The following is a 13896-nucleotide window of genomic DNA, read 5'->3' on the forward strand; positions in this document are numbered from 1 at the left end:
CAGGGTGGGTGGGTTGAGAAATGATGTGTTCTGATGCCATCCCTGTCCCCTCATGCTGTCAGTCCCCCACACCATCCCTGTCGCCTCAAGCCATTCCCACCCCCTCACACTGTCACGGCCCCACATGCCACCCTTGTCCCCACAAACCATCCCCGTCCCCACACTCCGTCCCAGGCCCCTGTGCTATCCCCATCCATCCCCACACACCATCTGGGTCCCTACACACCATCCCTGTCCCCTTTATACCATCCCTGTCCCCTCACACCATCCCCATCCCCTTGTGGCAAATAAGGGCACAGACTCCGCCAAGTAATGAAGCGAAGACGTTTAATGTTTTATTTTTACAGCATATATAGTTTCTCTCTTCTTACCACGCACTGAGCTCTCTACACAGATAGGTCGTGGGGCCTGTCCACACGCCGTTATAAGCAATACAATTGGCTACATAGAAGTGTTCGTGCCCCTGTGTTATCCAAACATTATTATCTGTTATTTTCCTCACTAGATTTCATACCACACAAATACTGCCATATAAAGACATCGTCTTACTGTTCTCAAGGCTTCCTTCCCATCACTGCAAGAACACCTGCCGAGCTCTTGCTCCGCAGCGCGTCTCTACAGTTCCTCACTCCCCACATTCCCTCAACCATCCCTGTCCCCCCATGCCACCCCTGTCCCCTCAAACCATCCCTGTCCCCTCACACCATCCCTGTCCCCTGATGCCACCCCTGTCCCCTCAAACCATCCCTGTCCCCCCATGCCATCCCCATCCCCCCCAAATCATCCCAGGCACCCACGCCACCCCTCTCCCCTCACGTCACTCCCATCCCCTCACACCGTCACAGCCCCAGACACCATCCCTGTCCCCACAAACCATCCCAACCCCCTGTGCTATCCCCATCCCCTCACACCATCCCTCTCCCCTCACACCATCCCCGTCCCCTCACACCATCCCTGTCCCCTCACACCATCCCCGTCCCCTCACACCATCCCTGTCCCCTCACACCATCCCCTTTTGAGGAGGGTAGAGGAAACGTTAGGGGAATGCCTTCCGCGTTCCCGGTTCTTCAAGAGCCAGGTTACCCTTGGCAGCTATTGCCTGTGCTTTTTCAAAGACAGATTGTCCTTCTGGGTAAGGGTGACGTGAGAGTGGGTTGTCACACTGTTCCCCTGACGTGTGTCAGCTGCTGACACCAGCCGTTTCGCTGGGACCACGTCGAGGAGATTTGGCGTGTCCCCGGCCGAGTTGTCGGTGGGAGTATCAGGGGAAGGATGTTTGTTGTTCACGGAGGCTTTTATCCCTTTGCAGTTACCTGGGACTCGGGCTGATGTCAGCAAGGCTCGCCATTTTAGGAGGAGTTGAGGGAAAACCCTGTAAGTTATGGCCGCTCCTCAAGCCTTGGCTCTGAGCGTAGGGTACGTAGGCCCTGTTGTGGGGGGAGGAGTCATCTGTCCCCTTCCCACTGGGCTCCTGAGTGGTATGTGGACTCCTGTCACCATAGCTGGGTGCATTTGAGATGAATGCGGGAGGTGACACTGCTAGATCCCAGGAGGCCTGCATTCTTGCCAGCCCTGGTGGGGCAGGGGACATCTGAGCCATGACCGGGGCTTGGAGGTGCCTCTCTGGGGCTGTGGGACAGGATGGAGCAGGGCTGGGGGGCGGTGAGGGATCTGCAATTAACTCCTTGTGCTTTTCCCTAATGTGGCTTTGGTTTACTTCTGCAGTAGGAGAAGGGGAGGAATTGGTCAGCCCTTGTTTACCACCTGGCTTCAAATCTGAATGGCAACATGCAGAGATAGTGTACAAAATTAAAGGACAGAAGGCAGGTATAGTGATTTATCACTCTTCCTATCTAGGCCAGCATGCCATTAGCAGAGTTAAATGATCTTGCAGAGAGACGCTGGAGTCTCTGTTTACTGTTCTGTCTGGCTCCTCCTGCCGTGCCGTTGAAGAGATTCTGCAGCTCTTCCCTCTTGTGCCGTGGTGTCCGTCTGTCCAGTCAGTAAAGCTGGTAGTAACACAGGTGGAGCTGGGCAATCCCCAAACAGGTCTTGCAAAATCCTTCTGCCTCGGGTGGTGGTGTCCATCTCTGATCTATCGCATTCTTCGTCCCAACCTCAGGGTGGTTGAGTCTTGCCACTGGAAGATGCAACTTTTAGTTGTCTGTGAAGAGCTTATAAAGTGCTGTTGTGCAAAAGGGAGCCTGTTTCCTGCCAGCTCCTAGGTAAATGGTGTGTATATTTAATTCTCTGGGTTTCTTTGCCTTCTTTTAGGTGAGCCTCTGTATGAGTCCTGTTCTAACAAAGTGGCAAAGATGCTGTACAAAAAAGTCCATAAAGCTGAGGAAGTGAAGGACTTGGATTTTTACACTTTCTCCTACTACTACGACCGTGCGGCAGAGGTTGGTCTCATAGGTACGTTTGCTCCTGCTTTATTTCATTCTAAACCACAAGTTGTGGAAGAAATACAACACTTGTACACGTCAGGCTGCTTTGCTAAGCTGCGGGGAAATTTAGCCCTTTGTTCCACTGCTGCACAGCGTTGGTCTCAAGTAGGTATTGGATGCTGTTTAATTTCTGTAGAGAAGGGACTGCAGCTTCTGGTAATGTTTTTTAAACAAACTGCCCGCAGTTCAGAAATCGTTGGTGTCTGATTAACTCTGCAATCCAAAATAGAAAAAAAAAAGGCCTCATAACAATAAACAAATTTCTTGGGTGGTGCGTTTTCCTTCACCGACCTTTTTTAGGCCGGTGAGGAGATCTCAGGCTAGTTGGGACAAACATACCCTCCCTCCTCAGCCACTTTGCTTTCTGAATAATTTCAAATTTAATGAAATCAAATAAATCAGAGCACCGCTGCCCTGTCAGACCTGGTCAAAGGCGTTAACTGCGTTCAGGCATCACAGGGCAGGGCAGCACAGACGTGGGGACAAGGTGGAAGAATCTGTACAATTATGTTTCTCTAGGAAACGAGGCTAAAAGTTCTTCATAAAACACCACTTTTCAATCTATATTAAGACTCTTTTAAAGGTTCGTTGCTCGTTCACCTTTAAAGCAAGTGTGACTTTTATCACTGATTTCAGTGGCTCGAGGTTTGATTTCCAAACAGCTTTTAAGACTTGAAGTTACAATTGCCTTTATACAAAAAACATAAAAGAACACTTGGTTTTTTTTCTTTTTTTGCTTTCAGACAAAGAAAAAGGAGGAAGCTTAACTGTTGGTGACTTTGAAATCGCAGCTAAATACGGTGAGTAAAATCCAATCGAACACACACCAGTAATTTTGTGTAAATTCAGACCCAGGTGGCAAATGTGTGCCATGCTAAGAAGCCTGATTTTTTTTGTTTTAAGTAAAGTTTTTTTTTGTTTTAAGTTACTGAGCACCACTCCAGAGCACCTCTCTCCATAGCATCTCACCAATAGTTCTACTTATTTCTGAAAATCTCAACTATTTTTTGTATTGATTCTTGCTTTTGCAGCCCATGTTAAGACACATCTTATAACACTTATATTTCAAAACTCTCTCAAGAATTACTAATAAACTTGCCAGTTAACAGTTGTCCTGAAATCATGCTTTCCAAGTCGATGGGGGGGTTCTCACCCTGTTAGAATAACCTGTTCTAGTCGGGTTTATTTTTTGTGTTTTTTTTGTCTCAGGATTTGTTCATGTGCTTGATTGTTAATCAGCAAAGAGGGAAAACCGGTTCGTAGCTTTTCGCTTCATCGGCCGCACAGAGAACTGCCTGTGCAGATTTACAAATGTAAACAGGCTTTTCTTAACATCACAAACTCAGGCTTTGATTGAAATGACACGGGGCTTCTCAGTCAACTTTATGAATGAATGAACGATTGTTGCAGTCCTGATTTCTGGACTACCATTTGGGTAGTTCATCCTCAGAAAGGAAGCGGGATTTATTTTGTTTGTCTTTTCTTTTGGATTTGTTGGGGTTTTTTTTCCCCTTTGGTTTTGTCAACGTCTGTTGAGTGCTTATGCTTGAGAAACAGAAAGACGCCTGAGGTTGCTCGAATTTTTAAAGGCTTGAAGTAGATAGAAGGAAGAAAAGTTGGAGGAGGCCCTTTTCATCCTTTCCTGGAGAATTACAAGAAACTCAGCTGTCTCGGGAGCGACATAACGCCTTGATCTTCCTTCCAGCGTGCCAAAGCTTTTCTGCTTCTGCTAACATGTGTGTGTGTGTGATTTCAACAGGTTCCACCACTGCACAACTCAGCTGACAAGGTGTTTGAGTGTGTGTGTGTGTGATTTCAACTCCGTTGTAACAGGTTCCACCACTGCACAACTCAGCTGACAAGGTGTTTGATGGATTCCTGTTCAAAAAACCACGTGAGGTTCTTCGAAGCTGGGCTGATGCTGGGCCTGAGCCCGCAGCGCGCACTCAGGCACTGTTTTCTCTCTCCTTAGTGTGTAAGACCATGGAAATCAGCCCCGGAAGCAGCCCTTTTCTCTGCATGGACCTCACATACATCACCTTCCTCCTGCAAGAGCTGGGCTTCCCCAAGAGCCAGGTCTTTAAGGTGAGGCACAGAATGGATGGCTGGGGAGAGCGGGCGGGAGGGAGGGTGCTGAGGCTGCAGTTGTCATCGCCAGTAGCTCGGTCCTTGATTTGCCTTCTTGCTCTGTGACTGGAGGGGGACACTGTCCCCACGGTGGTGATAACTAGTTGTGATAACCTTCAGCACTGTATTCACCTCGTGGGTTTCTCCTTCTCCCAAAGAATTGTGTTTTAACTTTTTTGTTTCCCCCCCCACACACACACACAGCTTGCCCGGAAAATTAACAATGTGGAAACGAGCTGGGCGTTGGGAGCCACTTTTCATTACATCGACTCGCTCAACAGACTGCAGTACTGAAGCTCCTTGAAGGTAACTTTGGGGAATATTGGTTTTTGGAAGCCCAACGTGGGAGAATCTGTTGAAGGGCCTGCTTTTGGCCCCTTGCCTCCCACCCTCTGCCGAGTCCCCTCCATCACTAGCTCTTTTTTACAGTGCAGAGGGCAGCCTCTATAGAGGAAGCCTTGATTTGACGGCATCTGCAGTTGGCTTGATGTGAAGTTTGATCATCGTTGAAGGAAAACCAGGAGCCTGCAGGACATCTATGATCTCTATGAGAAAAACACACCTTTTTTTTTTTCGGAATGTGCCCATACTGTGAGCTTGTGCTGTGCCGAAGTCGCTGTAGGAAATGGTCACTCCAGAAAGGAACTCTTTACCGTCCTGACCTCAGGGTGGTTTTTTTTCCTGTTTGTCAGCATTTTTTGCCCGTGACGAGTTTTATTTTACTACTTCCGTGTTTGAAGGTGAACTTTGTGTGCGTGTGTGAGGCAGCAGCGTCGAAATGCCCAGTGGAAGCCTCAGCCCTGATTTCTGCAAAGCTCGGGGGCTCTCCAGAAACTGGATACGGACTCGGAGGCAGGAATTGGGGCCCCCTACGCCCCGTAGGGTTAAAGCTTACACCCTGATGTTGGTTCCCTGGCCGTTGGGAGACATGGGTGGTGGAAGATGACGTCAGATTTGCCAGATTTGGAGGAGAAAGGCCTGGGAGTTGGGTAGAGGGCTGACGATGGGTTTGACAGCTCTGATGGATTGGGCTAAGATCGATGAACGAGGCAGGGGCACAAAAATAAACCCCCGACGCGGCTCGTTTGGACCTCACAGGCGTTTGTGCCCTGGCAAGGTGGATGCAGGGCTCGGGATGGATGGATTTAGGTGGTTGGTTTGGGTGCCGGCTTCCTGCAGACGCATCTCACTTTGAAAAATGAATGTATTGTGGTCACAGCGAGCCGTGGCCGGGTAGCTGCTATGCACCACTCCAGCAGAGTCCTGTCCGCCGGCTTGGAAGGGATCTCGGGGGCAGTGGGAGCTGGAGAGGACATGCTGCACTGTTTGTAATCTACGTGTGGAATCATGATGTATTTGTGTGGATGTTTAGAGAGGACCCCAGTGGTCTTTTGGGGGATGCAAAAGAGCCAGTGGTGCGTGCCGCGACTTGTGGGTTGGTGGCCACAGCCTGGTCCCCTTCCCCAGGGCAGCGAGAGGTGGCACAGTGGCATGTGGTGCTGCATGGCTGCTGCCTCTGCAGCTGAGCCTACAGGGGACACTTGAACCCCGCTGTGCTGACAATAAAACCCCAATTTAAAACAAAAATGCACTGGCACTGGTGTGGCTTTTAGCGCCAGAGCCTGCAGGGTGGGTGGGTTGAGAAATGATGTGTTCTGATGCCATCCCTGTCCCCTCATGCTGTCAGTCCCCCACACCATCCCTGTCGCCTCAAGCCATTCCCACCCCCTCACACTGTCACGGCCCCACATGCCACCCTTGTCCCCACAAACCATCCCCGTCCCCACACTCCGTCCCAGGCCCCTGTGCTATCCCCATCCATCCCCACACACCATCTGGGTCCCTACACACCATCCCTGTCCCCTTTATACCATCCCTGTCCCCTCACACCATCCCCATCCCCTTGTGGCAAATAAGGGCACAGACTCCGCCAAGTAATGAAGCGAAGACGTTTAATGTTTTATTTTTACAGCATATATAGTTTCTCTCTTCTTACCACGCACTGAGCTCTCTACACAGATAGGTCGTGGGGCCTGTCCACACGCCGTTATAAGCAATACAATTGGCTACATAGAAGTGTTCGTGCCCCTGTGTTATCCAAACATTATTATCTGTTATTTTCCTCACTAGATTTCATACCACACAAATACTGCCATATAAAGACATCGTCTTACTGTTCTCAAGGCTTCCTTCCCATCACTGCAAGAACACCTGCCGAGCTCTTGCTCCGCAGCGCGTCTCTACAGTTCCTCACTCCCCACATTCCCTCAACCATCCCTGTCCCCCCATGCCACCCCTGTCCCCTCAAACCATCCCTGTCCCCTCACACCATCCCTGTCCCCTGATGCCACCCCTGTCCCCTCAAACCATCCCTGTCCCCCCATGCCATCCCCATCCCCCCCAAATCATCCCAGGCACCCACGCCACCCCTCTCCCCTCACGTCACTCCCATCCCCTCACACCGTCACAGCCCCAGACACCATCCCTGTCCCCACAAACCATCCCAACCCCCTGTGCTATCCCCATCCCCTCACACCATCCCTCTCCCCTCACACCATCCCCGTCCCCTCACACCATCCCTGTCCCCTCACACCATCCCCGTCCCCTCACACCATCCCTGTCCCCTCACACCATCCCCATCCCCTGGCAGAGCCAGGGGAGGCGGCGGAGGAGCCGGAGCCGGAGGAGCCGGTGCCGGAGGAGCCGGTGGGGTGGTGGAGGCGGCGGCGGCGGGATGGCGGCGCCTCTGAGCGATGGGGAGCGTCGGAAGCAGATCAGCGTGCGGGGGATCGCGGGGCTGGGGGACGTGGCGGAGGTGCGCAAGAGCTTCAACCGCCACCTCCACTTCACCCTGGTCAAGGACCGCAACGTCGCCACCCCCCGCGACTACTACTTCGCCCTGGCCCACACCGTGCGGGACCACCTGGTGGGGCGATGGATCCGCACCCAGCAGCACTACTACGAGAAGGACCCCAAGGTGAGACATCATTCCCCCCCCCGCCCAGGCCAAGCCAGAGCTGGGCCCCGGGGGAACGGGGATGGGGACAGGGGGCCTTCCCCGAGGGCCCTGCGGGTGTCTCCGTGTCCCCCCTCAGCGGGTGTCACTGCGGACGTGGCCCGTGGGGCATCCCCACGGCCGTGCATCTCACTATGGCTGTGTCCACCACAGCTGTGGCCCCTCGCCTCGCGGGTGTCTCCGTGTCCCCCCTCCCCTCAGCGGGTGTCACTTTGGACGTGGCCCGTGGGGCATCCCCACGGCCATGCCTCTCGCCATGGCTGTGTCCACCACAGCTGTGGCCCCTCGCCATGGCTGTGTCCCTCATGCACCTCGCCATGGCCACATCCCCTTGGGTATTACCACAGCCATGGCCGTGTCCCCTTAGGCATCACCACAGCCATGGCCACGTCCCTCATGCACCTCGCCAAGGCCACATCCCCTTGGGCATCACCACGGCCACGGCCATGTGCATCTCACTATGGCTGTGTCCACCACAGCTGTGGCCCCTCGCCACGGCTGTGTCCCTCATGCACCCCGCCATGGCCACATCCCCTTGGGTATTACCACAGCCATGGCCGTGTCCCCTTAGGCATCACCACAGCCGAGGCCACGTCCCTCATGCACCTCGCCAAGGCCACATCCCCTTGGGCATCACCACGGCCACGGCCATATCCCCTTGGGCATCACCACGGCCACGGCTGTGTCCCCTTGGGCATCACCACAGCCATGGCCATGTCCCCTTGGGCATCACCACAGCCACGGCTGTGTCCCTCATGCAGCTCATCGTGTCTTCGTCCCCGTGGGCGTCCCCATGGTCACGTGCCTCACGTGCACCTCATCATGGCCACGTCCCTTTGGGCATCACCACAGCTGTGGCCTTGTGCCTTGTGCACCTTACCGTGGCTTCATCCCCGTGGCCGTGGCCATATCCCTCTCATGCATTTTGCTGGGGCTGCGTCCTCATGGGCATTGCCACGGCTCTGTCCCTCTCTGCACCTCACGGTGGCCATGTCCCTGTGGGCATCACCATGGCCATGTCCCTTGCACACACCGTCCCCATGGGCCCTACCCCAGTCACGTCCCTTGCACACATCTTGCCACGGCTGTGTCCCCGTGGGCATCGCCATGTTCCTCATGTAGCTTGCCATGGCTGTATCCCCACAAGCTTCTTTGTGGCCCTGTCCCATGCTGCAGCCATGTGTCCCCCCCTGCCCCCGGCATCCCCAAGACTGGGACCCTCTGCACCTCGTCGCAGCGCCTCTGGTCCTCCTGTGAGCGTGTCCTCACACGGGCCTTGCTGCTGCCAGCTCCTCTGCACGCTTCACCACGGCCACGTCCTGCACTCACGCCACTGCGGTGGTGTCCCTCCCGGGCATCATCACCTCCACGTCTCGGCACATGCCCCAGCACAGCCATGTCCTGGCTCCTCTCCTGCGGAGCCTGCAGGCAGCTCGGCTTTGAGGCTGGAGAGGAGGTTTTTTTTGCCCCGTACAAACCCGACGAGCTCTCCCAGGTCACCAAACCCCAGGGCCCCAGCACAGCCATGTCCTGGCTCCTCTCCTGCGGAGCCTGCAGGCAGCTCGGCTTTGAGGCTGGAGAGGAGGTTTTTTTTGCCCCGTACAAACCCGACGAGCTCTCCCAGGTCACCAAACCCCAGGGAGCTGGTGATTCCTGGGGGACTCGGAGGCTCTTGTACCTTCTGGACCAGAGTGAGGGCTCGCTCCCTCCTCTCCTCCCCGTTTGTCGAGTCATACCATGGCCACGTCCTGCCCTCACGCCACTGCGGTGGTGTCCCTCGCAGGCATCATCACCTCCACGTCTCGGCACATGCCCCAGCACAGCCATGTCCTGGCTCCTCTCCTGCGGAGCCTGCAGGCAGCTCGGCTTTGAGGCTGGAGAGGAGGTTTTTTTTGCCCCGTACAAACCCGACGAGCTCTCCCAGGTCACCAAACCCCAGGGAGCTGGTGATTCCTGGGGGACTCGGAGGCTCTTGTACCTTCTGGACCAGAGTGAGGGCTCGCTCCCTCCTCTCCTCCCCGTTTGTCGAGTCAGGAGGGCGATGCTGGGAGGTGTTGGGGGCTGCAGGACATTACTTAGCCCTAATCCTTTTGAATTAAGACTCACTCGAGCACTTAGCTGGACAGCCCCAGAGGGCAGGTGTGTACTGGAAAAGGCACACACCTTGCCAGCGTGCAGGCAGCTGCCCTCCCGAGTCAGCTCTTTTCTCGGGGTTATGAATATTGCCTTGACACACGAAGCGAACTACACTTTCGCCCCGGGATGGCTGCCCCCACGCTGGGAGTTAACACGGGGCTCTCTTCTCCCTTTTATCCGTCCTCACACAAATGCGCTCTGATCCGCGGGGCTGCGCTAACGGAAGGGATTGTACGGATCCCGTAAGGGCCACCGGGGCCCTTTGGAATGGGTCTGGTTACTTTCCCCCGTGCTTAGATTTTTCAGTAGAAGCCCGTCCCCGTGGAAGACTGGAGGGAGCAGAGTATTTCTGACACCATGGGATGTTTTTCAGTCTTTCTGAGGAGCCCCAGGGAGCGGACGGACCCTTTCAGCCTCCCAGCGGAGGGGGCAGAGCGGGTAATCCCACTGCTTAGCGTGTCCCGAGGCTGGCGGGGAGACATCCCAGCCACGAAGGAGAGAGATTCAAGGGGCAGCGTGATTTAAAGCCGGGCTGTTGCTCCCTTAAAAAAAAAAAAAATAAATAAAAAAAAAAAACCGTTTATTTATAAAAAAAAAAATATCTGGAGCGATAAATCTGGAGCGAGGGCAAAAGTTTGCGGAGCCTGCTCCTCCTCCTCCTCCTCCTCCACACGGGCTGCCATTAGCATTCTCCACACAGGCACGGGCTCCCTCTGGAAACTTGGAAGGTCACCGTGGAGCACAGTTGTGCCGGGAACCCTGTCACCCCTGGGACAGTTGTTCTCTTCAACGGGGCGATGATGCCTGCGCGGGGAAAACAGGAGAACCCGGGCTGGAAAATCACTTAGCAGGATGGGGCCGGCTTGTGGGGGGCCTGGGGAGGGGTGGGGGGAATATTTAAAAGCCCGGCATTAAGCATCTCCTCCACCCAGCCTGATGGTGTATAAATATACCATTCAGGATCCTAGATAATTCTTGCCCCGGGTTAATTAGGGAAACACTTAAGAGGCAGCGAGTTTTTTTTCTATAGAAGGCTGTTGGCAGGGGGACGGCGCCGCGGAGGGTTGGCCGGCGTCCCGCGCCAGAGCCTCCTGACAAACAAAACCGCCCGGCCTGGTGTTGGGGAGCCAAGGGTTTGGGAAAGATGTCCCCGTCTCTGGAAAGCACTTGGGGGGCTGCTCTTGATTTGAAGCCGCTTGGGTGAAAGCCCAGTGCCGTGCTGCCCGTCAGCGTCTTGCTTTGCCTCCCCAGCGCATCTACTACCTGTCCCTGGAGTTCTACATGGGCCGTACCCTCCAGAACACCATGGTGAACCTGGGCCTGCAGAACGCTTGCGACGAAGCCATTTACCAGGTGAAGTCTTGGGGCACCCCCACCCTGAGGAACTGGTCAGATTTCTCCACGTGGAGGGCTGGGTATCCTTATTTCTCAGGGCTTCCTCCTCAGGATGTGTTATTTTGACTCAACAAAGCGAGGCTTTGGCTCTCTGTTAGCATTTGCATCCCCCTAGTGAAGACCATGGGGGGACCTTGGGGTTGCTTGAGAGTTGGGAGTGTGGTTTTCTCAAACCACCGTTTTCATGCAGTGGCTGGTGAAACTCCGGAAGAGCATCCAGAAAGGAACACCCAGGATCCCAAAAGACTAGAGAGTCCCAGGCTGCAAATAGCTTTCTGTTACTAGCAAAGATGATGGCCCATCATGGGAGATGTAGTCTAATGGGGGAGGCTGGGCCAGAAGGGGAAGCTGGAGCACCAAAACACCACATTACAGCTGGTGCGTGCAGATACCCAAGCACCACCAGATAAAAGTGCACTGTTGGGAAGGAAGAAAAGGGGAGGTATCGTTTGCTTGAATGAAAATGTCATCAGATTAGTTCAAACTGAAAAAAACCACAGCTGAGTACTGAGGCAATCACAAAGGTGAGGTCGTGGTTCCTCAGGCTTGCGGCCACCTCTGCAGCAGGATGGTGACCTTTTTTGATAGAGTATGAGTTTTGGGGCTTTCTCGCCCAAAAGCTTGATTTCCCTCCTCCTCTTCTCCCTCTCCTGACCGGACTGAAACCATATGACACTTTCTAGCAGAAGCTGGGCTCTGTCACCGCCTCTCAAAATGAGGTGCTACGATTGCAGGTGAAACATCCTGGCCAGGACTTTCCCTGCCAAGAGACGGGAAGGGATTTCCAGGGAGGGACCTGACACGTTTCCTCTCTGAGGTATTGTGCCTCGGAGGGCAGGCTGCTTTTTTTTTCAGGCAGGATCCTCAAGTCCCTTTTCCACGTGCTCATTTGGCCTGATGTGTGAGCAGAGGCTTCGCTGTCTGTAGCCTCCGATATGTGGAGCTCGTCATGGCTGGGGGCCAGCTGGGATGGGAGGTTTCATAGCCAGCATGGCTTGGAGGCTTTGCTGTCTGTAGCCTCCGATATGAGGAGCTCGTCATGGCTGGGGGCCAGTTGGGATGGGAGGTTTCATAGCCAGCATGGCTCTGTCACTGAAGAATCACAGAATGGTCAGAGTTGGAAGGGACCTTAAAGATCATCAAGGTCCAAACCCCCTGCCCTGGGCAGGGACACCTCCCACCAGAGCAGGTTGCTCCAAGCCCCATCGAGCCTGGCCTTGAACCCCTCCAGGGATGGGGCAGCCACAGCTTCTCTGGGCAACCTCTTCCAGTGCCTCACCACCCTCACAGCAAAGAATTTCTTTCTGGTATCTCATCTAAATCTCCCCTCTTCCAATTTAAAACCATTCCCCCTTGTCCTGTCACTGCACTTCCTGACAAAGAGTCCCTCCCCAGCTCTCCTGGAGCTCCTTCAGATCTTGGAAGGCTGCTCGAAGGTCTCCCTGGAGCCTCCTCTTCTCCAGGCTGAACAACCCCAGCTCTCTCAGCCTGTCCTCACAGCAGAGGTGCTCCATCCCTCTGATCATCTTTGTGGCCCCGTTCCAACAGGTCCATGTCCTTCCTGTGTTGAGGCCTCCAGAGCTGGACACAGAGCTCCAGGTGGGGTCTCACCAGCGCAGAGCAGAGGGGTAGAATCCCCTCCCTGGCCCTGCTGGCCACACTTCTCTTGATGCAGCCCAGGATGGGGTTGGCTTTCTGGGCTGCCAGTGCGCACTGCCGGCTCATGGTGAGCTTCTTGTCCACCAACACCCCCAAGTCCTTCTCCTCAGGGCTGCTCTCCAGCCATTCTCCATCCAACCTGTATTTGTGCCTGGGATTGCCACGTCCCAGGTGCAGGACCTTGCACTTGGCTTGGTTGAACTTCATGCGATTTGCACGAGCCCACCTCTCCAGCCTGCCCAGGTCCCTCTGGATGGCATCCCTTCCCTCCAGCGTGTCAACCGCGCCACACAGCTTGGTGTCATCAGCAAACTTGCTGAGGGTGCACTCAATCCCACTGTCCATGTCTCCAACAAAGATGCTGAACAGCGCTGGTCCCAGTACCGACTCCTGAGGAACACCACTTATGTGGAGAGAATTCCCCTCAGTTTTCGTGACCCCCATCAATGCTGTGCGTGAGGCTTTCCCGGCTTGTGTTTGGAGACCACTGAAGTGCGGGGAAAGCGGTTTGGCTGTGTCCCTCTCTCCAGCACCGAGGTGGGATTACCCCTGCCCTCCAAGAGGCAGTGTCTCTTGACTCCTGGAGAGTCCTTGCTATTACCTTCATCCGGGCAGCAGCGACAGGCCAGAGAACAAATGGCCCAAGAGATGCAGGAGAGGAAACAACCGCTTCCAGCCGTGGGCTCTGGCCAAGGATCTCGGTGGCAGGATGCAGGAAAGCACAGCCGGGTCATCCCCTTCCTCAAGGACGGGGCGGGCACGAGCAGAGGGGTGAGGAGGGTACCCGGGCAGGACTCGGCGGTCCCTTCCACGCCGACTTGGCCGCTCGCCATCCTGTCTCCAGCGGCAAGTTTGGTGGAAGGGCCTCTTGGCCTTGAGGGGCTGCCAGGAGACCAGTGTTTTGTTTGCGGTCTCTAAGGAAACCTAGTTCATGGGAAGGCGATGTTTGATGATGGGCTAAATTGTTTTCCAGTTAATTGGGCTGCCGTGGGACCAGAGGCTGGTGAGCTGTTTGGTGGGGAGAGGAGGGGGGGGGGGGGGGGGGGGGGGGGGGGGGGGGGCTGGTGGCTGCTGGCGTTTTCCCGGTGTCTCCTTTGAGGCAAGGAATGTAATTTG

General features: G+C 54.8%; 2 protein-coding genes across 2 annotated transcripts in view; both read left to right on the plus strand.

Moving 5' to 3' along the window:
- The first annotated feature begins 1130 nt into the window (after positions 1-1130).
- LOC106900415 (ectonucleoside triphosphate diphosphohydrolase 6-like) lies at positions 1131-6161 on the plus strand. Its single transcript, XM_014962478.1, has 7 exons — positions 1131-1374; positions 1726-1827; positions 2275-2415; positions 3191-3247; positions 4420-4532; positions 4779-4880; positions 5004-6161. The coding sequence occupies exons 1-6, from the start codon at positions 1329-1331 to the stop codon at positions 4866-4868; spliced, it is 549 nt and encodes a 182-aa protein (XP_014817964.1). The 5' UTR covers positions 1131-1328; the 3' UTR covers positions 4869-4880; positions 5004-6161.
- A 1065-nt stretch (positions 6162-7226) lies between these two features.
- The window catches only part of PYGB (phosphorylase, glycogen; brain), a 22983-nt gene continuing 16313 nt past the window's right edge, over positions 7227-13896 (plus strand). Inside the window, exons 1-2 of the mRNA XM_014962419.1 lie at positions 7227-7551; positions 10978-11079. Coding sequence (XP_014817905.1) covers positions 7309-7551; positions 10978-11079 — 345 coding nt within the window. The 5' untranslated portion in view covers positions 7227-7308. The remainder of the gene's footprint in view (positions 7552-10977; positions 11080-13896) is intronic.

Source organism: Calidris pugnax, unplaced genomic scaffold (assembly GCF_001431845.1).
Source record: "Calidris pugnax isolate Ruff unplaced genomic scaffold, ASM143184v1 scaffold147, whole genome shotgun sequence".
Classification (NCBI taxonomy): Eukaryota; Metazoa; Chordata; class Aves; order Charadriiformes; family Scolopacidae; genus Calidris; species Calidris pugnax.

Coding starts and splice junctions, on each gene's coding strand:
- LOC106900415 (XM_014962478.1), top strand. CDS start 1,329: ATGTCAGCAAGGCTCGCCATTTTAGGAGGAGTTGAGGGAAAACCCT. Junction 2,416..3,190: donor GGCAGAGGTTGGTCTCATAG/GTACGTTTGCTC, acceptor TTTTGCTTTCAG/ACAAAGAAAAAGGAGGAAGC. Junction 3,248..4,419: donor TGAAATCGCAGCTAAATACG/GTGAGTAAAATC, acceptor CTCTCTCCTTAG/TGTGTAAGACCATGGAAATC.